Raw genomic sequence first — 27655 nt, 5'->3', positions numbered from 1 at the left:
AATGTCAGCAGCACTTAATGCAGGTGTTCACTGCCACCAGACGGGACAGCACAAGCTCTCTTACTGGGATGGAGAGGGACTTCCTATTAACCTTCCAATCAACCAGGTGGAAAAATAGCCTTAGCTGCACTAAACCGCCGTCACTATGCAAACTGGCAATGTCACAACTCCAGCCACACGAAACAGCAACTTGCGCGTAGAATCTCCAACCCCACCTAGTGCACAGAAGGTTAATAAAAATCTAACGTGTTCTAGAGAAGATCTCGTGTGTGCAGTTTTTACCAATAGAAAGAGTCAGCAACACTTCTTATAAATGGTTTCCAATTTAAGAATAGTAGTTGGTTGACATGCCCCACAAGTTGCAGGAAAAACAATGTTTTGCATAAGGCATATGGAAAAAGAATAGCAGAAACGGATTACAGTTTTCCGTTAATATTGCTTGTGGCTAGAGGCTCATATACATACATAGATGCATTTGCTCAATTGAAGGAAATGTAAATGTATTTCTCTATAGGGCTAGGATGCACTTTATTATAAATACAGTGACTGCTCTGCTTCCTATGTGTAGCTATTTTCATTGGTAGGTTAGATAGCTGTACTTTGTACCGAGACAGAGCACAAGACACAAACACACTGACCTGTGACTCCCAGCGGCCGCAGTGTGTACTCATTCAGGGTGAAGCCTTTCTCCAGAGCATGGGTGCGCATGTTCTTGTTGAAAATATCACTGCCAGTGAAATAGAGAACTCCGCAATAATACTGGTCCTTGGGGATCAGCCTGATGTGACAAAATGCAGGGTATAAATACTGAGCAACTGAACCCATTATTCTATTTCACAGTCATTTCCTGGTAGGAGTCTGGACTTTTTATTTTATTAATTTTAATTGGATCTGTAAGTGCTAAACATAGAGGAAACTTAAGAGCCTCTAGTGACCTCCCAGGTCAAGAAATACTGTGGTCTCCAACCCTTCACAAAGGGGCTGATTCAAAGTTGCACTCAACAGGTGTGGTGATGTTTAGCACGTCACATGCATCTGAGCAGGACATACGCAAACTTCAGCAACTACAAACGATCAGGAGTCTTATTCATACTTCACTTATCACTGAGTAGATATAACTGGGTGGCAAAGAGTGTCCACACGTAGGCTAGGCATTGTCAGGGCACATTGATGGAGTTGGGGGCTATACTGAGCTGATGCCAGTAGAATCCCTTGCACTAGGTATACAGCCAATAGTGATGACTGCCAATTCCACAAGTGCACTGATAACGGTGGTGCGGTCGCATAGATGTGTGAAACTCTGCATACATATACAAATGTATATCCATGCACGCAATGCCTCTGCCCCATACTCCGTATCCTAACACTCCATAAAACTAGGGGTCATTTCAGCGTGTTCACTAACTGCATAAAAGCAAATACTGGAACAATTTAAACAATAAAATAAAATACACCTCCATCCGTGATTTCCCTACGTATAACTGACAAAGCAAAAATACATTTACAAATAGCCCACAAAAATATTTAGACATGATTGCACACAAGCTGTTGTCTAGAGAGGGTAATACAGTACATTGTATATATAATATTCATGCAAGGTGTAAAAGATTTTGGAGCCATGGGGATATTTGTGTGTTAATGCTCTATAGGCCTGGTGGTCACATAAGGGCAGCGCTGGGAATTTGCGTTTTCTATAATGCAGAGCAGAAAGACCATGGTCATTGGGGGTGGTGGGCCTCAGAAAGGTGACACTTACAGATGGCGACAGGCTGTAGCACGTACTACATGTGACTTTTGGTCAGAAGGATCAATGGGCCCAATTCAGACCTGATTGCAACAGCAAAATTGTTCTCGAACGGGCAAAACCATGTGCAAAGCAGGTGGGGCAGACATAGCATGTGCAGAGAGCTAGATTTGGGTGGGTTATTTTGTTTCTGTGCAGGGTGAACACTGGCTGCTTTATTTTTACACTGCAATTTAGATTTCAGTTTAAACACACCCCACCCAAATCTAACTCTGTGCACATGTTACATCTGCCCCACCTGCAGTGCACATGGTTTTGCCCATTAGAGAACAATTGTGCTGCTGTGATCAGGTCTGAATTAGGCCCAATGTACCTACTTGGGGATGGTTATGTAATTATGCTATATAAATTTGCTTATTATTAATTCAACAGTTTATATTTTTGAGTTATCTTTTGTGATACGTGCTATATATATCTACAGCTCTATTTTAGCAGCGACTTTCTTACAATTTTTCTCAGCAACTGCCCCAGGGCTACTGGTCACATTATTGGACACATTACCTGATATCAAGTCTACGGAAAGGGAACTGTTTGCCTTCTTCAGATGGCAGCTGGCACACGCCCTGTGGAAAGGACATAAAAATGTGATGCCCGGGAGTGAAGAAGATTAGATGTAGACAATAAGCGGTCTCTGGAAAACTTGAGATGAATATCAGAAACCCAGTAGGGACAGTGGATAGACTGAAACAGCTATAAGAAGAGTATCAGCATCTCATATAGGGCGGGATATACTAAGCGGAAAATGCAGTAATCCCCCATTTACCGCACTATCGGGATCCACTAACGGGATCCAAGTCCTCCCCATCCTCCTGTACATCTTCATCTGAATCAGAGACTAGAGCAGGTAAACCACGCTTTTGTGTTCCTGAGTTAGAGAGGGGGGGCTGTGTAACATCTGCCCTGTCAGCTAAGTCTGCAACTGCCTGTTGTAGTAGCTGAGTTTTTTGAGCATTAGCAGTGAGTTGTGATGACATATCAGACATCATATTTGTAAAGGCATTTAGCCAGGAAGGCTCTTGACCCTCTCCCCCAGCCCCCTCACTGAGTTGTGAAGATTGGCTGCATTGTTCACATGATACAGAATCAGATGATAAGGGAGAGAATCTGGTGTGGCATACACTGCATAGTTTGTGTTTACCCATGTTCACAGTAAAGCACAATCACAGACAAGTAATAACTAGCAAGCCTGCCCCTTACTGTATGTGAGAGGGAGATAGAGAGGGGGACCAGCACACTCCAGCTACACAGCCCCAGTGTAGCTGTAAAATATTCTATCACAGTGAAACACCTATGATTACTGTCCTTTATAGGATACAGATTGTGTACAATAGCGTCTCTTCCCCTTTGCTACACACTGTATTTCCAGTGTTTTCTGAGTGTCAGGAGGAGTTGTGTGTGCCTGCTGCTGCTGTAAGCAGAGGAAAGCGCCAAAATACTGGTGGTCCTGCTGAGGTAGCTCCGTTCCCCCCAATGGTGCCGAAGCCAATGTTTTTATACTGGCAATGTCTCCCAATTAGCTTAAAAACATCACACAAGGGCTAGTTTAAGCAACCACTAGCCAGTGTACACAGGGGACTATAGCGCATCCCCCCCAGCAGGGTCCCGTATGCCTCCCCTGTGTGTCAACCACACTTTGAACCGGGGAACCCCCCTAGCGGGGCCCCCGGTTTGTACTCACCACTGTCATCACCTTCAGGCTATTGTTAGGGGTGTGCGGTGTGCTGCGATTGTGACTGCTAAGGCGCAGTGCCCCGCTGTACAAACAACCTCTCAGGACTGTGGTCCTGTGGCAGGGAAGCGGCTCTGACACCTTGCAAGGCCGGTGACCGCCACCCCCCAACTCCCATGGTGCAGGTATGCTGCTTCCCAAAACAGCATACCGAAAGAAATAAAAGTTTGAAAGAAACTGAAAAAAAACTCTCTGGAGCTACAGAGATGTGCATCCTCTCCTGAGGGCACTTTTTTCTAAACTGCCTGTGAGAGGGGGCATAGAGGGGAGGAGCCAGCACACCCAGCTGAAGAAATTTAAAGTGCACCGGCTCCTTTGGACCCCGTCTATACCCCATTGTACTAAGTCTCCCCAATATCCCTTATGGATGCTAGAGAAATCATTATGTGGAAGCAGAAATATACTTACCTGTGCCTGAGTCGGCTTTTAGTTTTTGTTTACTGTACCACCTTTTCCAAGCATATAGAAAAAGAACATTGACCTTGGTAAAGATCAATATTAATTTACTGATTATTTTTTTGTATTAAATACAGGCAGAGCAATCCTGTATTGATCCGAAAGATTAATATGAGACCAACATGGGATCATCCATCCATCATCTCTGCGACCTATACGCAGCGAGTTTCATCTGCAAAACTCAAGCTGCGACTCCCTCACCTTGTAGTAACTGCCTGAGAGGACACTGGGTTGCCCCTGGAAGAGTCGTTTCACACTCAGTACTGAAAATGCCAAAGATCCCAAAATATAATAGAAATATATTAAAGTTAATGGCTGGACTGTGCAGGTAATTGTCATTCATGACCACTCTAGACACAGTCTCAGGCCCTTCTGAAAGCCTAAATAGGCTCAATAAAAAATAAATAAAAAAAAATTCCAAAAAGATGTGCGGTGGGAAAGAAAAAATTTGAAACAGAAAAAAAAAAAAAGTTTCAAATTGTGTTTAAGACTGACTGAGAATAAGGACCCCCTTGCCTTATACGTAATTTAAATAGGAACTGTGGAAGATAGAATCCAAGCAGGGAGAAGATGCACTTTAAGTCACATCTGTAACACTGTTACACTGATGGAGAATTAAATGCAGTAGTACAGGCAGCCTATAAGCCATACACATAACCAGTGACAAGACTGGGACACAAGGCTCCTTGTAAATAGGTACAGTAGGCTATATGCTAAGAACATCCACAAAATTGTTGCCGGACGTATCAGCGATACACCTGTAATCACAAGAAATAAAATAAAGCAGTGGTCTCCAAACATGGTCCTCAAGGGTTCAGTTTGATCTGTTGGTGCATGGGATGCCGGCGGTCAGAATACCGACATCGGCATCCCGATAATTTTAATACCAACATAGGGAAGGTAAGAGTGATACACCCTCGCCCCTACCCCTCCCTTCCCACAACCTAACCCTAACCTCTCCCCGGTGTTGCCTAACCCCCCCCTTCACTCCCAAGCCAACCATTATCTCCCCCTTCCCCCTGTATGTTCGAGATACCGGCTGTCGGGATTCCGGCGTCATCATTCTGACAGCTGTTGGGATTCTGGCGTCGGCAATTTGACTGCTGGGATCCCGACAGATGGTATCTTGACCGCATCCCATCTTCAAAGCATCCCAAGAGTCCAGGTTTTAAAGATATCCATGCTAAAACACAGGTGACTTTGGGATCTATTCAGCATCAGTTTTGCTAATTTAACAAAACTGCAACTGCTTGCGATCTCATGCTTTGGGCCGCCTAGCACAGGGCAAGGCCGCCCAGCAAGCTAATGGCGGCGAGCAATTTGAGTGCAATTCAATCGCAATCGTATTGCTAAATAAGTGAAGACCCCATACCTTGTGTAGCCTGGCTGCGAAGGCAGTCGGACCGTTGCTATTTTCCGCGACGCAGCGGACGCCCAAAAACCGGCACCGACTCGGTTTTCTCCGCACTGCCCCCTCACAATGCCGTGTCACCGTCCCGCGTACTCCCCTGCCTGTCAATCATGCAGAGGCATTCGCATCACTGAGATGCGATCACAGCTCCACCAGCCCGCGCACTGTGGGTCCTGCGCACTAAAACGGGGAAATGCGAACTCACTACTGAATAGGGCCCTTAGTTAGTACCTAATTGTTATTTTTAGGAAAAATCAGTGGGACTTCCAATTAGCTTAGTCAATAATTACCTTTCAAAGCATGGCTGATTGATCCAGTGGCGGGATTCGGTCTTCTACAGCAGAGGTATGTGTGAGCGTGTGTCTGTGTGTGAATCCCAGAGGCAGCAGCTAAGAGAAATAAATTTCCCAGCAGCCACCTCCCCTTCCAGCAGCCAGTTCAAAGAGAGAGGGGAGATGACCAGAAGCTGGAGACCACCACATAGGTATGTATCTTTTTTCTCTCTCATGTCATGGAGGTTTTCAAAGTCCAAAATTAGACACAAGAAACACAGAATTTGACAGCAAATAAGAGCCACTTGGCCCATCTAGTCTGCCTTTTTTTTTTTTTACCATATATTTACCTCAAACCTTATTTGAGCCTTATTTCTTTGTAAGGATATCCTTACTGTATGTCTATCCCATGCATGTTTAAATTACTCTACTGTCTTAGCCTCTACCACCTCTGATGGGAGGCTATTTCACTTGTCCACTACCCTTTCTGTGAAGTAATTTTTCCTCAAATTTCCCCTGAACCTCCCTCCAGTCTCGGAGGATGTCCTCGTGTTCTAATACTTCTCTTCGTTTGGAGAATGTTTCCCTCCTCCACTTTGTTAAAACCCTTGATATATTTGAAAGTGTCCATCATGTTCCCCGTTCCCTTCTCTGCTCCAAACTATACATATTGAGATTTTTTAGTCTTACTGTTTGAGTTTTGTGATGTAGGCCATGCACCATTTTAGTTGCCCTTCTTTGCACAGTCTCTAATGTATTAATATCCTTCTGAAGATATGGCCTCCAGAACTGAACACTAATTCTAGATGAGTCCGTACCAATGACCTATACAGTGGCATTATTACTTCTTTCTGCTGCTGATTCCTCTCCCAATGCAACCAAGCATCTGACTTGCCTTCCTCATTACTTTGTTACATTGCTCACCTGCCTTTAAGTCACCTGAAATAATGACTCCTAGATCCCTATCCTCCTCAGTAGTTTCCGTATAGTGCCATTAATACTATATTTAGCCTTTAGGTTTGAAGGTCCACAAGGTTTTTTTGCAAGTGAAAACCTTGCGCCCAATTGAATTCCATCCAAGGTGTTTCAGTTCAAACTCTGTATAATAGCTGGTCAACAGTAGTAGGACTGTCCCTTCTTACCATGAACTTGGTGTCTCCTTTCACTAGTGTGTCCGTTATAAAGTTGCAATCCTCCAGACACTGGACGACCTGATGCAAAAGGTGTGGCTGGAAAACAAATTACAAACACAAACAATAAAAATTTCAGAAACTGAACTATTTAATAAACTGCACATATTACATCACCTGCCAGATATTGCACATAATTACTAAAGGGTCTACAGGTTTAAATAAAGTATACCATACTATAAACTCACATAGGAGTTCCATGACCATATGAAAGGCACAAGGCTGCAAGCTTATATACAGATCATAGACTGCTGTAATACTTTACATTAATAGTATCGTATATAAAAGTTTTATAATAATAATACACATACAAAAAGCACACAATGACATTATCTATCTATAAAATTGGCTAAGATCTGGCCCGTTTACAACATGTATGTGCAATGGGAGCCGGGGGCACGCACCACCGATCCAACCACTCCCACTGCTAGGGAGATGGAAAAAAGTGACCCCAGCAGGAGATCAGGACATGCTGGGAACTGGGGTAAGTGGGCAGGATGGAGGACGGGAAAGGGGAGATCGGTCGTAGTAAGACAGTAGTAGAGTGGGACGGGAAGATAAAGGTGACCCAGCAGGCTCCATAACTGAACTGGTGTGTGTATGTTTGTTTACACACACACACACACACACACATTATATATATATATATATATATATATATATATATATATATATATATATATATATATATATATATATATACATACATACATACATATATATATATACACAGGTTGAGTATCCCATATCCAAATATTCCGAAATACGGAATATTCCGAAATAATGACTTTGAGTGAGAGTGAGATAGTGAAACCTTTGTTTTTTGATGGCTCAATGTACACAAATTTTGTTTAATACACAAAGTTATTAAAAATATTGTATTAAATGACCTTCAGGCTGTGTATATAAGGTGTATATGAAACATAAATGAATTGTGTGAATGTACACACATTTTGTTTAATGCACAAAGTTATAAAAAATATTGGCTAAAATTACGTTCAGGCTGTGTGTATAAGGTGTATATGAAACATAAATGCCTTCTGTGCTTAGATTTAGGTCCCATCACCATGATATCTCATTATGGTATGCAATTATTCCAAAATACGGAAAAATCCCATATCCAAAATACCTCTGGTCCCAAGCATTTTGGATAAGGGATACTCATCCTGTATATGTATATGTATATATATATATATATATATATATATATATATATATATATATATATATATACATACATACACATACATACATGTATATGGGTTGTTCTCGGATCTACTGTATAATTACCTGCATCATCAAAAGCGGATTTCACCGAATGAGTTCACACCTGTAAGGGTGAGGTGATAGCCAAACAACGCACCCTTTTGATATATGACAGGTTATGAACTTCACTATGTATGTAGAGTGACATGCATTATACGTATTATGTTTTAAAAGGACGTATTTTAATACCTCTGTTTTTATACCAGAAATAAATTTTCAGGTATCTAATGTGATGATCATTTTCTAATCATTTATTTTACCATATTGTAACATTGAGTGACCATTTGCAAAAGGCGTTTTAATAATTAAACTGATAAAGTATTAGCGCATCTTAGGGACCCATTTCTATACATTTGTTACCCTAACCTTCACTAGCAGTGGGTTACCTAAAAGGTGCAGCTTAACTGGACGTTAGCGCAGCCACAAGGAAAATCTGTGTGTGTGTCTGTATATGTATGTATGTATGTATGTATGTATGTATGTATGTATGTATGTATATATGTATATATATGTATATATATGTATATATATATATATATATATATATATATATATATATATATATATATACACACACACACACACACACACACACATACACACAAACACACGTACGTACGTACATACATACATACATACATACATACATACATACATGTATATCTCACAATCTGAATCCTTGAATCCAGGATGATCTTTGCTCATAATATGGTTCTTCTCATTGGGATGTAGTTATGTGACCGGCGTTCAGGAGACCGCTGGTCACAATACCTCCCCCTGCATCCCAAACACTGACAATCCCAACATTCAGCATGCCGACTAAAAGGGACTATTCCCACTCGTGGGTGTCCACGACACCCATAGATGGGAATATAACCTGTGGCGAGGGGCTTCATTGCGCTTGCCCCCCTGCCGGCATTCTGCGGCCGGGATCCCAGTGTCGGGATGCTGACCGCCGGGATCCCGGCCGACGGTAACACATACCTAACCTGTTCTCAACATATGAATAGCACAGTATATGATGTATAGTGTAGTGTGTTACAACAGCATAGAACTTCACAGTATATCATGTTTTATGCTAACCTTGCTCAAAGATGCAAATCTGCACTAAAACCATAGTAACCAATTTGTTTTTTTCTTTCTTTTTCTAGTGCAACTGGCACCCTGAATGGTGACTAGACACCATGGTGTTGGTAGATGGCTTCAATTATGCAGAGTGTAATAAATAACCCTCAGGGGACAAACTATGTTCATTTTACAACCATTATACAATACTCTATTATGAATCCCAATGTAGAGTACATCCGGGACTCTTATTGCTGGACAAAGTAAATACATAAAACCTGCTGTACACTTAACCATGCCTTGGTCTCTGAGGAGAACTGTTCCCAGAAACTTGATGAACAATATTTAATAGCATTTAGCTAGGAAAGTAGCTACTGATAATCTATACTGTTCCCTTACACTACATAGTGGTATTGAGGCAAGAGCTGGGCACTGGACTTTTATAAAGCATATAACATCTTACTGTGAACACTGCCAGTGGCACTATCCCATCTTTCTTACAAAATGGCACCACAATCAAAGTGAATGCCTGTCAAATATGCAGGATGGTACCAGGCTCTGACCACTGCACTGAAGCAACCCTGTAACCCACAGAAGTATTCCTCAGGGTGTTATATATGTGTACAGTTATGTTCTCCCTTTATTATGTTACATGGTTAAGTGACAATGTAATTATTATTAGGAGTTATAGCTCTGCTCTGGTAACTTTCTGTAATAAACATTACATTTTGTTCAGCTGTTTGTCTGGATGGAAAAATTATCCATGTTTACTGGGGAATAGACTGTAGTATGAGCCAGTATTGCCAATTTGGTTCAAGAGCATGTAACCGTTTAACTAAAGATGCACCAGGTATAGGGTTGGTGCAATTGGGCGGATGGATAGAAGCGGCCAACTTGTCTAATTTAATTCCAAGTACACAATGCAGCCAACTTGCAGACCACTGCTACATCTACAGCATTTGACTAAATGAGGAGAGATCTGCAATATTTACCTGAGAAACACAGGCAGGCTTATCCAGACTTACAGATCCATTACAGCTGGATTAAGCTGCACTTAAATTATTTTATCACTACAAATATTCTAATACAGAAATGTTGATTTTAATGCTAGCCTCAATTTCAAGACAGGCTCTCCCATCTCTTCTAGATATAATCCGGCTCGGATCCGGGACACAACACACATATTGAAGCTGGGGTTTCGGTGCTTACCCCCGTTCACACCTGGGTTTTACTGGGTTGTCACCCTTCACACTGGGCGCCCCGGCTTGTGTGTGAAAGGTATAACCTGGGTCACACCTAAAAGGAGTTCATTGGCGGCCACAGTAGCGCTTAGGGATGACATAATTTCCAAGCGTCTAACAATGGACGCTTGGAGATGAAGTCATTTCCAAGTGCTACTGTGGCCAATGAAGTCCTTTTACGCATAATCTGGGTCAAGACCAGTCGTACCTGTTACACATAAGACGGGGCACTCGGCCAGTTTGTAAGTACCAGTAATAACCCTTGTCGATTACAGGGTTCTGGAATGGGACTGTGGACTCGCTATATCCTGACAAATTCCCAGGTATCTGAAGGGGTATAAGTTAAGTTCCATGTAACGGTGAAGATAGCAGAAGTTTTACCTGAGGGAAGTTTTGTATGTTAAGTTACTTAAGGTCTAGAATGCAGAACTGTAGTCTATATGGGTCCCTATCTCCAGCAGAACTATATGTAACCAGGTTACAGCCTTCATAGCATAAAACACGGTGAAGAGTGATGACAAATTACCACTTTTGGCCTGCCAAAGACAGGGGAAGCAGAGACTTCAGAAAATCTGATGTCAATGCCTTTCTTATGTTTAAGTACTTTCATTTGTACCCGTCCATGTAAAAGAATTTCCCCAAGGATAATATAACAATTAAGTATCAATATGGATGCTAAAAGACCCAAACCCACAGACTTGTCTATATCTCCAGCAACGCTGAAAGTAACCAAGTATAAAGCACGGGTCAATGACGCTAGCTAGCGTCTTATGGATCCTGACCTGTTTTGTAGACTCTGAGGTGAAGTCTGGGTGAGTGAGGAGAATATCCATATCCCCACTGGATTCAGCACCTGAAAACAATATGGAGAAATGAGGACGAAGCAGTAAGTTTTTTTTTTTTTTTAGAACACAATCCTATTATGGCCCTTTCCCACAGGTTGGGTACGAAATGTCGAGAGTCATAATGTTAACACGGTCAATATTCATCATGCAGAAATTGTTATAGTCAACCTCTTGGCTACACCCCCTTTCCCACAGGCTCTCGGCAATAGGAAACTGAGCAATCCAGTTTCTCACAGTATTAACAAATCTTTATAAAGCGCACACACATTACGCAGTGCTTTACAAAGAATATTTTAGTCATTCTCATAATTCCCTCCCCCATTGGAACATACAATCTATAGTCCCTATCACATGGATGCACATACACAATAGGGTTAACTATTTCAGTCAGAAGCCAATACCAATTTTTTTTTTCTTTGTGTGGGGGGGGGGGATGGGATGGGACATAATCCTTCCCAAGAACATAATGGATGCTACCGCAGTCTAAGCATAGTGGTGAATTCTGTAATCCTTTCCAAGGAGAGGAAACGCGAACCAGACCAAGCACTGACCTCGCCAGGTATGGAGCTTGTCAGGTGCTACAGGGGAGTGGTCTGCAGGGCCCTGCTCAATAGCCTCAGGGGATGAGGAGTTGCTCAGTGAAGAGTGGAGAAAAGAGGGCGTACTGCACTTTAGAAATACTGATGTCCCAGCATCCTGTGGGAATATGGAGTTTGGGGAGCGTGAACATTTGGAGGGAGATACAAAGTGCCCAAAGGTCCTAAACACCTCTATACCCATTTTTTTCTAGAGTCCCTCAAGGATGAAAGACAAACACTTGTTTAAAGATAATATCAAATTTACATTTTAAATTGATCCCTCCTTAAGGTGTGAATAGATACCAAGAACTAATACTCTTTGGGGGACATGTACTAAGCAGTGATAAAAGTGGAGAAGTGAGCCAGTGGAGAAGTTGCCCATGACAACCAATCAGCTGCTCTGTATACTTTCATAGTATGCAAATTATAAATGTAACGTCAATGCTGATTGGTTGCCATGGGCAACGTCTCCACTGGCTCACTTCTCCACTTTTAACACTGCTTATACATGTCCCCCTTTGTCCCAGCTTCTATAGCCCTAACTGAGTAGGGTAACCCCTAGTAACCCAACCTATCCAAGGATACTCCAGGATGGACCTGGTGTCCTGGGCTTTGTGACAAACTGCAATTAAAAACGGTTTTATTCACCATAGTATGACTTAGTAAAGCGCTCAGTTAGCTTTTATGTTACTGCGGTGTTTAATAAAAGGACTTTTTAAATGCATTTTTCTGTATTTCGGCACCATGAACAGTCCTTTATAAGCAGTGAGACGCTCCCATTACGGCTTGCAAAAGAGCAAAACAGAGAAGGAACAATAATGACATCAAACTTATTCAAATTAGACCCAAATACATATAAATGTAACTGCACTCTATCCAATCTTATCTCCACGTTAGGTACAGAATATTGGGCGAGTATACCTCTTCTGAAGCTACCACATACTGTGGCGATGTAATCTGTATCCAAACATTTCACCTTTTCAAATACAATGTCCTGGGGGTACAAACAATAAATAAAACAAATTACAGTATTTCCTATGCTAGGATGAAACAAGAAATTTTAATAAGTGGATAATTTCTGGCATTTGTGTAGATGCTTATGTGAATGGGAGCTAACAGGCAGCGATTCAGCGCATATGTTTTAACGAGATAAGTGCTGGATTGAGCCACTCACCTAAACGCGCCTAGCGCCATCTGCAGATATAAATGATATCAGCGCACGGCTAAAGCAGGGCATACACTATACAATTATCTTGCAGATAATCTGTGGTTGGAATGAAAACCTGGTAATGGATCAGAGCAACCGACAATCGACCTTTGTTCCCAAACACTAGAAAATGGACAAAACCTGTCATTTATACAAATTGGTTAAATCACTGACAGGTTTGGTCCATTTTCCAGTGTTTGGGAGCAAATGGTCGATTGTCAGTTGCTCTGATCCATTACCAGGTTTTCATTCCAACCACAGATTATCTGTCAGATAATTGTATAGTGTATGCCCATTTTAAGTCTTGTGTACAGTACACTGCTTCTGATAACAGCATGGGGTCCTGATGTGAGGCCAATAAAGTGGTGCGAGTTAAGCTGGGCATACACTATGCAATTATCGGTCAGGTAATCTGTCAGATCTGGCTGGTTGGAATGAAAATCTGGTAATGGATGAGAGCAAATGACAATTGACCATTTTCTCCCAAACAATGGAAATGGACAAAAACTGTTGTTCATACAAATTGGTTAAGTCACGGACAGGTTTTGTACATTTTCCAGTATTTCAGAGCATATGGTCCATTGTCATTTGCTCTCATCCATTACCAGATTTTAATTCCAACAAGCCAGATCTAGCAGATTATCTGACAGATAATTGTATGCCCAGTTTAATGGTACACGGTGCTATCTGTGCTAGGGGTGGTCTTCTGTATACCGGCGGTCGGGCTCCCGGCGCTCAGTATACCGGCGCCGGGAGCCCGACAGCCGGCATACCGACACTTATTTTCCCTCGTGGGGGTCCACGACCCCCATAGAGGGAGAATAAAATAGTGTGGCGCGCGTAGCGCGCCATCGTGCCCGTAGCGTGGCGAGCGCAGCGAGCCCGCAAGGGGCTCATTTGCCCTCGCGACACTGTCGGTAAGCCGGCGCCGGTATGCTGGTCGCCGGGAGCCCGACCGCCGGCCAGCCGTAGTGAACCCCTGTGCTAGGTGCGATCTGAGCTATACTGTGTGTGCTATAAGATTTGTACTTTAGTGGTATGCTATATGAACTACATCTGATTTATACTACACCCGATTTTGGCCACGCTACAATATGTAATGTATGCAATGTAGTTCAGAATTACCTGCCTGCACATACTATTTTGCCTTGCGATATTGACTACATGGGAGCGCGCATCGCATCATAAGGGAAACTAAACACGATGCAATGTGAACTAGACGCGATGCTAAAAAGAGCAAATAGCATGCGATAATTGCACCCTGTGCGGGCACCATAAGAGTGGCAGAGAAAGAGGACAGTGACTTCCACCACTCTATGCCCGGCTCCCTGGCTGGGGAACTACAGCCACTCACTTTATATTTTGTCATCATAGCGAACTATGCAAAAGATGAAAATGCAGCATAGATAGTGTAATGGATAGCATTGCTTCATCACAGCACTGAGGTCATCGGTTCAATTCCCACCATGGCCCTGTGTGGAGTTTGTATATTCTCCCCGTACTTGTGTGGGTTTCCTACAGGTGCTCGGTTTCTTCCCAAATTCAAAAATATACTGGTACATTAATTGGCTCCCAACAAAAATTAACTGTAGAGTTAATGTGTGTGCATGTACATGTGGTAGGGAATATAGATTGTAAGCCCCACTGGGGCAGGGACTGATGTGAATGGCCAAACATTCTCTGGAAAGCGCTGTGGAACATGTGTGCGCTATATAAATAATTGGTAATAAATAAATAAATAGATGAAAGAAGGAATTTGGGGGAGATGTAACAATCTTCTGAGAGAGATAAAGTGGAGAAGTTTCCCTAGTAATCGATCAGCTTCTAGCATTCATTTAGCACAGTCTATAAATGACAGCTAAAAGCTGATTGGTTACTACTGACAACTTCTCCACTTTATCTTTCTCAAAGGCTTGATACATTCTCTTCCTGTTCTCTCTAAGGGGCCTATTTATTAATATTATTTTTACAAAAAAAAATGTGAAAAAGGGTGTTTTCACATTATGTTAGTATCACAGGATTGTACTAAAGGGCAGTTGTAGGAGAATTCTCAAAATTCTCCTCTAAGCCCTTATTATCACACTTCTTTGGTAAGCAGATCGCAATTCCCATAATTATAACGGGAAATGTGGTCTGATTGAATTTACTAACCTCAAATTGTGAAAAAAAAAAAAAAAATCATCGAGATTTATGGTAAGAACTTAACTTTGTTAAATCTCTTTCTGCGAGGTACACTGGGCTCCACAAGGATAGACATTGGGGTGTAGAGTAGGATCTTGATCCGAGGCACCAACAGGCTCAAAAGCTTTGACTGTTCCCAGAATGCATAGCGCAGCCTCCTCTATAACCCTGCCTTCCTGCACAGGAGCTCAGTTTTTAGTTAACCAGCCCAATGCAGTAGCAGGTAAGAGAGACAACAGTTAGTAGCCACAGACAACACAATTTCACCCCAGGAGAAAGTGTCAGCGACTAATGCCATACCAACCCAAAGAAGCTAAGTGCGTCAGGGTGGGCGCCTTGTGGAGCCCAGTGTACCTCGCAGAAAGAGATTTAACAAAGGTAAGTTCTTACCATAAATCTCGTTTTCTGCTGCGGGGTACACTGGGCTCCACAAGGATAGACATTGGGGATGTCCTAAAGCAGTTCCTTCTGGGGGGGAGACGACGCACTGTAGCGGGCACAAGAACCCGGCGTCCAAAGGAAGAAACCTAGGAAGCTGCAGTATCGAAGGCATAGAACCTTATGAACGTGTTCACTGAGGACCACGTAGCCTCCTTGCACAATTGTTCAAGGGTCGCACCAAGGCGGACCGCCCAAGAAGGTCCAACCGACCGAGTAGAATGGGCCTTAATGTGAGCAGGAGCGGACAGACCAGCCTTCACATAAGCATGTGCAATCACCATTCTAATCCACCTGGCCAAGGTCTACTTGTGAGCAGGCCAGCCATATTTGTGAAAACCAAATAGAACAAAGAGGGAATCAGACTTCCGGATGGAAGCAGTCCTCTTCACATACATACGGAGAGCCCGTGCCACATCAAAAGACCGCTCTTTGGGAGACAAATCAGGAGAGACAAGGGCCGGAACCACTATCTCCTGATTAAGGTGGAACGAAGACACCACCTTAGGTAAATACCCGGGACGAGTCCGAAGAACCGCCCGGTCACGGTGAAAAAATAAGAATTTTCTCACCGGTAATTCTATTTCTCGTAGTCCGTAGTGGATGCTGGGGACTCCGTAAGGACCATGGGGAATAGCGGGCTCCGCAGGAGACTGGGCACTCTAAAGAAAGGTTTAGTACCATCTGGTGTGCACTGGCTCCTCCCTCTATGCCCCTCCTCCAGACCTCAGTTAAGGAAACTGTGCACGGAAGAGCTGACATTACAAGGAAAGGATTTTGGAATCCCGGGTAAGACTCATACCAGCCACACCAATCACACCGTATAACTTGTGATAAACTTACCCAGTTAACAGTATGAACAACCAACAGAGCATCAACCAATGGATGCCAACATAACCCTTTATTAAGCAATAACTATATACACGTATTGCAGAAAGTCCGCACTTGGGACGGGCGCCCAGCATCCACTACGGACTACGAGAAATAGAATTACCGGTGAGTAAATTCTTATTTTCTCTAACGTCCTAGTGGATGCTGGGGACTCCGTAAGGACCATGGGGATTATACCAAAGCTCCCAAACGGGCAGGAGAGTGCGGATGACTCTGCAGCACCGAATGGGCAAACACCAAGTCCTCCTCAGCCAGGGTATCAAACTTGTAGAACTTTGCAAATGTGTTTGAACCCGACCAAGTAGCAGCTCGGCAAAGCTGTAATGCCGAGACCCCTCGGGCAGCCGCTCAAGAAGAGCCCACCTTCCTTGTGGAATGGGCTTTTACTGATTTTGGATGCGGCAATCCAGCCGCAGAATGAGCCTGCTGAATCGTGTTACAGATCCAGCGAGCAATGGTTTGCTTTGAAGCAGGAGCACCCAGCTTGTTGGATGCATACAGGATAAACAGCAAGTCAGTCTTCCTGACTCCAGCCGTTCTGGCAACATAGATCTTCAAAGCCCTAACTACATCAAGCAACTTGGAATCCTCCAAGTCACGAGTAGCCGCAGGCACCACAATGGGTTGGTTCAGATGAAAAGATGACACCACCTTTGGCAGAAACTGCGGACGAGTTCGCAATTCTGCCCTGTCCATATGGAAAACCAGATAGGGGCTTTTACATGACAAAGCCGCCAATTCTGACACACGCATAGCTGAGGCTAGGGCCAACAGCATGACCACTTTCCACGTGAGATACTTTAGCTCCACCGTCTTAAGTGGCTCAAACCAGTGGGATTTCAGGAAAACCAAGACTACGTTAAGATCCCAAGGTGCCACTGGTGGCACAAAAGGAGGCTGAATATGCAGCACTCCCTTAACAAACGTCTGAACTTCAGGCAGTGAAGCCAGTTCTTTTTGAAAGAAAATGGATAGGGCCGAAATTTGGACCTTTATGGACCCTAATTTTAGGCCCATAGTCACACCTGACTGTAGCAAGTGCAGGAATCGACCCAGCTGGAATTCTTTTGTAGGGGCCTTCCTGGCCTCACACCAAGCAACATATTTTCGCCATATACGGTGATAATGTTTTGCTGTCACGTCCTTCCTAGCCTTTATCAGCGTAGGAATAACTGCTTCCGGAATGCCCTTTTCTGCTAGGATCCGGTGTTCAACCGCCATGCCGTCAAACGCAGCCGCTGTAAGTCTTGGAACAGACAGGGCCCTTGTTGTAATAGGTCCTGTCTGAGAGGCAGAGGCCATGGGTCCTCTGTGAGCATTTCTTGCAATTCCGGGTACCAAGTCCTTCTTGGCCAATCCGGAACAATGAGTATTGTTCTCACTCCTCTTGTTTTTACAATTCTCAGCACCTTTGGTATGAGAGGAAGAGGAGGAAACACGTAGACCGACTGGAACACCCACGGTGTCACTAGGGCGTCCACAGCTATCGCCTGAGGGTCCCTTGACCTGGCGCAATATCTTTTTAGCTTTTTGTTGAGACGGGACGCCATCATGTCCACCTGTGGCAGTTCCCATCGATTTGCAATCTGCGTGAAGACTTCTTGATGAAGTCCCCACTCTCCCGGGTGGAGGTCGTGTCTGCTGAGGAAGTCTGCTTCCCAGTTGTCCACTCCCGGAATGAACACTGCTGACAGTGCTAGTACGTGATTCTCCGCCCACCGAAGAATCCTGGTGGCTTCTGCCATTGCCACCCTGCTTCTTGTGCCGCCCTGGCGGTTTACATGGGCCACTGCCGTGATGTTGTCTGACTGAATCAGCACTGGTTGGTTTCGAAGCAGAGGCTCCGCTTGACTCAGGGCGTTGTATATGGCCCTTAGTTCCAGGATATTGATGTGCAGACAAGTCTCCTGACTTGACCACAACCCTTGGAAGTTTCTTCCTTGAGTGACTGCCCCCCACCCTCGGAGGCTTGCATCCGTGGTCACCAGGACCCAGTCCTGTATGCCGAATCTGCGGCCCTCGAGGAGGTGAGCACCTTGTAGCCACCACAGAAGAGACACCCTGGCCCTGGGGGACAGGGTGATCATCCGATGCATCTGAAGATGCGATCCGGACCACTTGTCCAGCAGATCCCACTGAAAGATCCTCGCATGGAACCTGCCAAAGGGAATGGCTTCGTATGACGCCACCATCTTTCCCAGGACTCGCGTGCAGCGATGCACCGACACCTGTTTTGGCTTTAGGAGGTCTCTGACCAGAGTCACGAGCTCCTGAGCCTTCTACTCCGGGAGAAACACCTTCTTCTGGTCTGTGTCCAGAATCATGCCCAGGAAGGGCAGACGCGTCGCAGGAATCAGCTGCGACTTTGGAATGTTCAGAATCCAGCCGTGCTGACGCAACACTTCCTGAGAGTGTGCTACGCTGATCAGCAACTGCTCCCTGGACCTCGCCTTTATGAGGAGATCGTCCAAGTATGGGATAATTGTAACCCCTTGCTTCCGAAGGAGCACCATCATTTCCGCCATCACTTTGGTAAAAACTCTCGGTGCCGTGGACAGGCCAAACAGCAACGTCTGGAATTGGTAATGACAGTCCCGGACCACAAACCTGAGGTACTCCTGATGAGGCGGATAAATGGGGACATGCAAGTAAGCATCCTTGATGTCCAGAGACACCATAAAATCCCCTTCCTCCAGGCTTGCAATGACCGCTTTGAGCGATTCCATTTTGAACTTGAATTTCTTCAGATAAAAGTTCAGGGATTTTAAATTCCGAATGGGTCTGACCGAACCGTCCGGTTTCGGTACCACAAACATAGTGGAATAGTAGCCCCTTCCCCGTTGAAGGGGGGGGACCTCTACCACCACCTGCTGGAGAAAAAGTTTGTGAATTGCCTCCAACACTATCTCCCTTTCCATGGGGGAAGTTGGTAAGGCCGATTTTAGGTAACGGTGAGGGGGCATCACCTCGAATTCCAGCTTGTATCCCTGAGACACAATTTGTATAGTCCAAGGATCCACCTGTGAGCGAACCCACTGGTGGCTGAAAAGTCGGAGACGCGCCCCCATGGCTCCTGGCTCCGCCTGTGGAGCCCCAGCGTCATGCGGTGGATTTAGTGGAAGCTGGGGAAGACTTTTGTTCCTGGGAACTAACTGCATGGTGCAGCTTTTTTCCTCTACCCCTGCCTCTGGCAAGAAAGGACGCACCTCTGACCTTCTTGCTCCTCTGAGAACGAAAGGACTGCATTTGGTAATACGGTGCTTTCTTAGGTTGTGGAGGGACATAAGGCAAGAAATTTGACTTCCCAGCCGTAGCTGTGGAAACTAGGTCCGAGAGACCGTCCCCAAACAATTCCTCACCCTTATAAAGGTAAAACCTCCATGTGTTTTTTAGAGTCGGTATCCCCTGTCCATTGCCGAGTCCATAAGACCCTTCTGGCAGAAATGGACATTGCGTTAACTCTAGAGCACAGCAGGCAAATGTCCCTCTGGGCATCCCGCATATATAGGACCGCGTCCTTGATATGTGCCAGGGTCAGTAGAACAGTGTCCCTGTCCAGGGTATCTAACTCCTCAGACAGAGAATCCGTCCATGCAGCTACCGCACTACACATCCAGGCCGAAGCAATTGCTGGCCTCAGCAGTGTGCCAGAATGTGTATAAACAGACTTCAGGATAGCTTCCTGCTTTCTATCCGCAGGATCCTTTAGGGCGGCCGTATCCGGAGACGGCAGGGCCACCTTCTTGGACAAGCGTGTCAACGCCTTGTCTACCCTAGGGGAGGATTCCCAGCGTAACCTGTCCGTTGGTGGGAAAGGATACGCCATAAGTAATCTCTTGGAAACTATCACCTTCCTGTCAGGGGAATCCCACGCTTTTTCACATAATTCACTTAATTCATGTGAAGGGGGAAAAGTCACTTCATGCTTTTTCTCCCCATACATATAAATCCTCTTGTCAGGGACAGGATTTTCCTCAGAAAATAAGAATTTACTTACCGATAATTCTTTTTCTCGTAGTCCGTAGTGGATGCTGGGAACTCCGTAAGGACCATGGGGAATAGCGGCTCCGCAGGAGACTGGGCACAAAAGTAAAGCTTTAGGACTACCTGGTGTGCACTGGCTCCTCCCCCTATGACCCTCCTCCAAGCCTCAGTTAGGATACTGTGCCCGGACGAGCGTACACAATAAGGAAGGATTTTGAATCCCGGGTAAGACTCATACCAGCCACACCAATCACACCGTACAACTTGTGATCTGAACCCAGTTAACAGCATGATAACAGAGGAGCCTCTGGAAAGATGGCTCACAACAACAATAACCCGATTTAGTTAACAATAACTATGTACAAGTATTGCAGACAATCCGCACTTGGGATGGGCGCCCAGCATCCACTACGGACTACGAGAAATAGAATTATCGGTAAGTAAATTCTTATTTTCTCTGACGTCCTAGTGGATGCTGGGAACTCCGTAAGGACCATGGGGATTATACCAAAGCTCCCAAACGGGCGGGAGAGTGCGGAGGACTCTGCAGCACCGAATGAGAGAACTCCAGGTCCTCCTCAGCCAGAGTATCAAATTTGTAGAATTTAGCAAACGTGTTTGCCCCTGACCAAGTAGCTGCTCGGCAAAGTTGTAAAGCCGAGACCCCTCGGGCAGCCGCCCAAGATGAGCCCCCTTCCTTGTGGAATGGGCTTTTACAGATTTTGGCTGTGGCAGGCCTGCCACAGAATGTGCAAGCTGAATTGTACTACAAATCCAACGAGCAATAGTCTGCTTAGAAGCAGGAGCACCCAGCTTGTTGGGTGCATACAGGATAAACAGGGAGTCAGATTTTCTGACTCCAGCCGTCCTGGAAACATATATTTTCAGGGCCCTGACAACGTCCAGCAACTTGGAGTCCTCCAAGTCCCTAGTAGCCGCAGGTACCACAATAGGCTGGTTCAGGTGAAACGCTGAAACCACCTTAGGGAGAAATTGTGGATGAGTCCTCAATTCTGCCCTGTCCGTATGAAAAAACAGGTAAGGGCTTTTATAAGATAAAGCCGCCAATTCTGACACGCGCCTGGCCGAAGCCAGGGCCAACAGCATGACCACTTTCCATGTGAGATATTTCAAATCCACAGATTTAAGCGGTTCAAACCAATGTGATTTTAGGAACCCCAAAACTACATTGAGATCCCAAGGTGCCACTGGCGGCACAAAAGGAGGCTGTATATGCAGCACCCCCTTGACAACGTCTGAAACTTCAGGAACTGAAGCCAGTTCTTTCTGGAAGAAAATCGACAGGGCCGAAATCTGAACCTTAATGGATCCTAATTTTAGGCCCATAGACACTCCTGTTTGCAGGAAATGCAGGAATCGACCCAGTTGAAATTCCTCCGCTGGGGCCTTCCTGGCCTCGCACCACGCAACATATTTCCGCCAAATGCGGTGATAATGCTTTGCGGTCACATCCTTCCTGGCTTTGATCAGGGTAGGAATGACTTCTTCCGGAATGCCTTTTTCCTTCAGGATCCGGCGTTCAAACGCCATGCCGTCAAACGCAGCCGCGGTAAGTCTTGGAACAGACAGGGTCCTTGCTGGAGCAGGTCCCTTCTTAGAGGTAGAGACCACGGGTCCTCTGTGAGCATATCTTGAAGTTCCGGGTACCAAGTCCTTCTTGGCCAATCCGGAGCCACGAGTATAGTTCTTACTCCTCTCCGTCTTATAATTCTCAGTACCTTGGGTATGAGAGGCAGAGGAGGGAAACACATACACTGACTGGTACAACCATGGTGTTACCACAGCGTCCACAGCTATTGCCTGAGGGTCCCTTGACCTGGCGCAATACCTGTCCAATTTTTTGTTGAGGCGGGACGCCATCATGTCCACCTTTGGTTTTTTCCAACGGTTTACAATCATGTGGAAGACTTCTGGGTGAAGTCCCCACTCTCCCGGGTGGAGGTCGTGCCTGCTGAGGAAGTCTGCTTCCCAGTTGTCCACTCCCGGAATGAACACTGCTGACAGTGCTATCACATGATTTTCCGCCCAGCGAAGAATCCTTGCAGCTTCTGCCATTGCCCTCCTGCTTCTTGTGCCGCCCTGTCTGTTCACGTGGGCGACTGCCGTGATGTTGTCCGACTGGATCAGCACCGGCTGACCTTGAAGCAGAGGTCTTGCTTGGCTTAGGGCATTGTAAATGGCCCTCAGCTCCAGGATATTTATGTGAAGTGATGTCTCCAGGCTTGACCACAAGCCCTGGAAATTTCTTCCCTGTGTGACTGCTCCCCAGCCTCGCAGGCTGGCATCCGTGGTCACCAGGACCCAGTCCTGAATGCCGAATCTGCGGCCCTCTAGAAGATGAGCACTCTGCAACCACCACAGGAGAGACACCCTTGTCTTTGGTGACAGGGTTATCCGCTGATGCATCTGAAGATGCGATCCGGACCATTTGTCCAGCAAGTCCCACTGGAAAGTTCTTGCGTGGAATCTGCCGAAAGGGATTGCTTCGTAGGAAGCCACCATTTTTCCCAGGACCCTTGTGCATTGATGCACTGACACTTGGCCTGGTTTTAGGAGGTTTCTGACTAGTTCGGATAACTCCCTGGCTTTCTCCTCCGGGAGAAACACCTTTTTCTGGACTGTGTCCAGGATCATCCCTAGGAATAGAAGACGTGTCGTCGGGATCAGCTGCAATTTTGGAATATTGAGAATCCAACCGTGCTGCCGCAACACTACTTGAGATAGTGCTACCCCGACTACCAATTGTTCCCTGGATCTTGCCCTTATCAGGAGATCGTCCAAGTACGGGATAACTAAAACTCCCTTCCTTCGAAGGAGTATCATCATTTCGGCCATTACCTTGGTAAAGACCCGGGATGCCGTGGACAAACCAAACGGCAGCGTCTGAAACTGATAGTGACAGTTCTGTACCACAAACCTGAGGTATCCTTGGTGAGAAGGGTAAATTGGGACATGGAGGTAAGCCTCCTTGATGTCCAAAGACACCATATAATCCCCTTCTTCCAAGTTCGCAATCACCGCTCTGAGTGACTCCATCTTGAATTTGAACCTGTGTATGTAAGTGTTCAAGGATTTCAGATTTAAAATAGGTCTCACCGAGCCGTCCGGCTTCGGTACCACAAACAGCGTGGAATAATACCCCTGTCCCAGGAGGGATATCTTGATTATCACCTGCTGGGAATACAGCTTGTGAATGGCTTCCAATACCGCCTCCCTGTCGGAGGGAGACGTCGGTAAAGCAGACTTTAGGGGAGTGCCTGAGTCCGCTTGTAAAGCCCCAGCGTCATGCTGAGGACTTGGCAGAAACGGGAGAGGGCTTCTGTTCCTAGGAACTGGCTGTTTGCTGCAGCCTTTTTCCTCTCCCTCTGCCACGGGGCAGAAATGAGGAGCCTTTTGCCAGCTTGCCCTTATGGGGCCGAAAGGACTGCGCCTGATAATACGGCGTCTTCTTATGTTGAGAGGCATCTTTCAAATGCTCTATAGTCAGTAATATACTGTCCCTATCCAGGGTATCAATATTGTCAGTCAGGGAATCCGACCAAGCCACCCCAGCACTGCACATCCAGGCTAAGGCGATTGCTGGTCGCAGTATAACACCCGTGTGAGTGTATATACATTTTAGGATATTCTCCTGCTTTCTGTCAGCAGGTTCCTTAAGGGCGGCCCTATCAGGAGACGGTAGTGCCACCTGTTTTGACAAACGTGTGAGCGCTTTATCCACCGTAGGGGGTGTTTCCCAACGTGCCCTATCCTCTGGCAGGAAGGGGTATGATGCTAATAACCTTTTAGGAATTATCAGTTTTTTATCGGGGGAAACCCACGCTTCATCACACACTTCATTTAATTCCTCAGATGCAGGAAAAACTACAGGCAGTTTTTTCTCACCAAACATAATACCCTTTTTAGTGGTACTTGTATTATCAGAAATATGTAAAACATTTTTCATAGCATCAATCATGTAACGTGTGGCCCTACTGGAAGTCACATTCGTCTCTTCATCGTCGACACTGGAGTCAGTATCCGTGTCGGCGTCTGTATCTGCCATCTGAGGTAACGGGCGTTTTAGAGCCCCTGATGGCTTTTGAGACGCCTAGACAGGCACGAGCTGAGTAGCCGGCTGTGTCATGTCATCAACCGTCTTTTGTAAAGAGCTGACACTGTCACGTAATTCCTTCCATAAGCTCAGCCACTCAGGTGTCGACTCCCTAGGGGGTGACATCTCCATTACAGGCAATTGCTCCGCCTCCACACCATTTTCCTCCTCATACATGTCGACACAATCGTACCGACACACAGCATACACACAGGGAATGCTCTGATAGAGGACAGGACCCCACTAGCCCTTTGGGGAGACAGAGGGAGAGTATGCCAGCACACACCAGAGCGCTATATATATATATATATACAGGGATAACCTTATAGAAGTGTTTTTCCCCTTATAGCTGCTATTTTATTTATACTGCGCCTAATTAGTGCCCCGCTCTCTTGTTTTACCCTTTTCTATAGTGCAGGACTGCAGGGGAGAGTCAGGGAGACGTCCTTCCAGCGAAGCTGTGAGGGAAAATGGCGCCCGTGTGCTGAGAAGATAGGCTCCGCCCCCTTCTCGGCGGACTTTTCTCCCGCTTTTTGCTGTATTCTGGCAGGGGTTAAAATACATCCATATAGCCCTGGGGGTTATATGTGATGTATTTTCGCCAGCCAAGGTGTTTTTATTGCTGCTCAGGGCGCCCCCCCCCCCCCAGCGCCCTGCACCCTCAGTGACCGGAGTGTGAAGTGTGCCTGAGGAGCAATGGCGCACAGCTGCAGTGCTGTGCGCTACCTTGGTGAAGACTGATGTCTTCTGCCGCCGATTTTCCGGACCTCTTCTTGCTTCTGGCTCTGTAAGGGGGCCGGCGGCGCGGCTCTGGGACCGGACTCCGAGGCTGGGCCTGTGTTCGGTCCCTCTGGAGCTAATGGTGTCCAGTAGCCAAGAAGCCCAAGCTGGCTGCAAGCAGGCAGGTTCGCTTCTTCTCCCCTTAGTCCCTCGATGCAGTGACCTGTTGCCAGCAGGTCTCACTGAAAATAAAAAACCTAAAACTAAACTTTTACTAAGAAACTCAGGAGAGCCTCCTAGAATGCACCCTTCTCGGCCGGGCACAAAAATCTAACTGAGGCTTGGAGGAGGGTCATAGGGGGAGGAGCCAGTGCACACCAGGTAGTCCTAAAGCTTTACTTTTGTGCCCAGTCTCCTGCGGAGCCGCTATTCCCCATGGTCCTTACGGAGTTCCCAGCATCCACTAGGACGTCAGAGAAATGTGTAATACATCCTTCATTGCTACAATCATGTAGCGGATGGCTTTAGTCATTTTAGGCTGCAACTTTGCCTCATCGTCATCGACACTGGAGTCAGATTCCGTGTTGACATCTGTATCAACTATCTGGGATAGTGTGCGCTTTTGAGACCCTGACGGCCTCTGCGATGTAGGATCAGGCATGGGTTGAGACCCTGACTGTCCCCCGGTTACAGTTTCATCCAATCTGTTATGCAAGGAGTTTACATTATCATTTAACACCTTCCACATATCCATCCAATCAGGTGTCGGCACCATCGGCGGCGACACCACACTTAGCTGCACTTGTTCTGCCTCCACGTATCCTTCCTCATCAAACATGTCGACACAGGCGTACCGACACACAGCACACACACAGGGAATGCTCTGACTGAGGACAGGACTGGGGAGACAGAGAGAGAGTATGCCAGCACACACCCCAGCGCTATATAACCCAGGGATTACACTGTACATTAGTGTTTACCCTGTAGCTGCTGTTAATATATATACTGCGCCTAAATGTATGTGCCCCCCCTCTCTTTTTTACCCTTTAATGCACCTGTATACTGCAGGGGAGAGCCTGGGGAGCGTCCTTCCAGCGGAGCTGTGAAGAGAAAATGGCGCTGGTGTGCTGAGGAAGAAGGCCCCGCCCCCTCAGCGGCGGGCTTCTGTCCCGCTTTAATGTGTAAAAAACGGCGGGGGCTCGGGCATATATACAGTCCCAGACTGTATATATACCTCTTTTTGCCAAAAAGGTACTTAATTGCTGCCCAGGGCGCCCCCCCCTGCGCCCTGCACCCTACAGTGACCGGAGTGTGTGGTGTGCTGTGGGAGCAATGGCGCACAGCTGCAGTGCTGTGCGCTACCTTAAGTAAAGACAGGAGTCTTCAGCCGCCGATTTCGATGTCTTCTTGCTTCTGCTGCTTCTGTTTTTCTGGCTCTGCGAGGGGGACGGCGGCGCGGCTCCGGACGATCAAGGTTAGGTACCTGTGTTCGATCCCTCTGGAGCTAATGGTGTCCAGTAGCCTAAGAAGCGCTACCTAGCTGCCGTGAGTAGATTTGCTTCTCTCCCCTCAGTCCCTCGTAGCAGAGAGTCTGTTGCCAGCAGAAGCTCTCTGAAAACAAAAAAAACCTAACAAAATACTTTCTTTTCTAGCAAGCTCAGGAGAGCCCACTAGGAGCACCCAGCTCGGCCGGGCACAGATTCTAACTGAGGTCTGGAGGAGGGGCATAGAGGGAAGAGCCAGGGCACACCAGATAGTACTAAATCTTTCTTTAGAGTGCCCAGTCTCCTGCGGTGCCCGCTATTCCCCATGGTCTTTACGGAGTCCCCAGCATCCACTAGGACGTTCGAGAAATCAGATATGGGGAACTACAAGACAAGGCGCCCAAATCCGTCACTCTTCTAGCAGAGGCAATAGCGAGCAGAAACACCACCTTAAAGGGAAAGCCACTTAAGGTCAGCCGATTCAAGAGGTTCAATTGGAGACTCTTGCAATGCCTCCAAAACCACCAACAAATCCCAAGGAGCCACAGGCGGGACATAGGGAGGTTGGATTCGCTACACACCCTGAGTGAAGGTATGCACATCAGGTAAGGTCGCAATTTTTCTCTGAAACCAAACCGACAAGGCAGAAATCTGAACCTTGATGGAAGCCAGACGCAGGCCTAGGTCCAGGCCCTGCTGAAGAAAAGCCAAAAGCTTGGCCGTACTAAACTTGGAAGCGTCATAATTGTTAGATGCGCACCAAACAAAGTAAGAATGCC

At 46.1% G+C, this 27655-nt stretch overlaps 1 protein-coding gene across 1 annotated transcript in view; it reads right to left on the bottom strand.

The window, feature by feature from the left end:
- POLB (DNA polymerase beta) overlaps positions 1-27655 on the bottom strand; it is a 127782-nt gene that overhangs the window by 3054 nt on the left and 97073 nt on the right. Inside the window, exons 9-13 of the mRNA XM_063931740.1 lie at positions 12779-12851; positions 11217-11287; positions 6815-6901; positions 2306-2367; positions 639-778 (exon numbers count right to left, since the gene is read on the bottom strand). Coding sequence (XP_063787810.1) covers positions 639-778; positions 2306-2367; positions 6815-6901; positions 11217-11287; positions 12779-12851 — 433 coding nt within the window. The remainder of the gene's footprint in view (positions 1-638; positions 779-2305; positions 2368-6814; positions 6902-11216; positions 11288-12778; positions 12852-27655) is intronic.

This window comes from Pseudophryne corroboree, chromosome 6 (assembly GCF_028390025.1).
Source record: "Pseudophryne corroboree isolate aPseCor3 chromosome 6, aPseCor3.hap2, whole genome shotgun sequence".
In the NCBI taxonomy this organism is placed as follows: Eukaryota; Metazoa; Chordata; class Amphibia; order Anura; family Myobatrachidae; genus Pseudophryne; species Pseudophryne corroboree.
The sequence above is the reverse complement of the archived record's forward strand: the minus strand, read 5'-3'. Positions and strand labels throughout refer to the sequence as shown.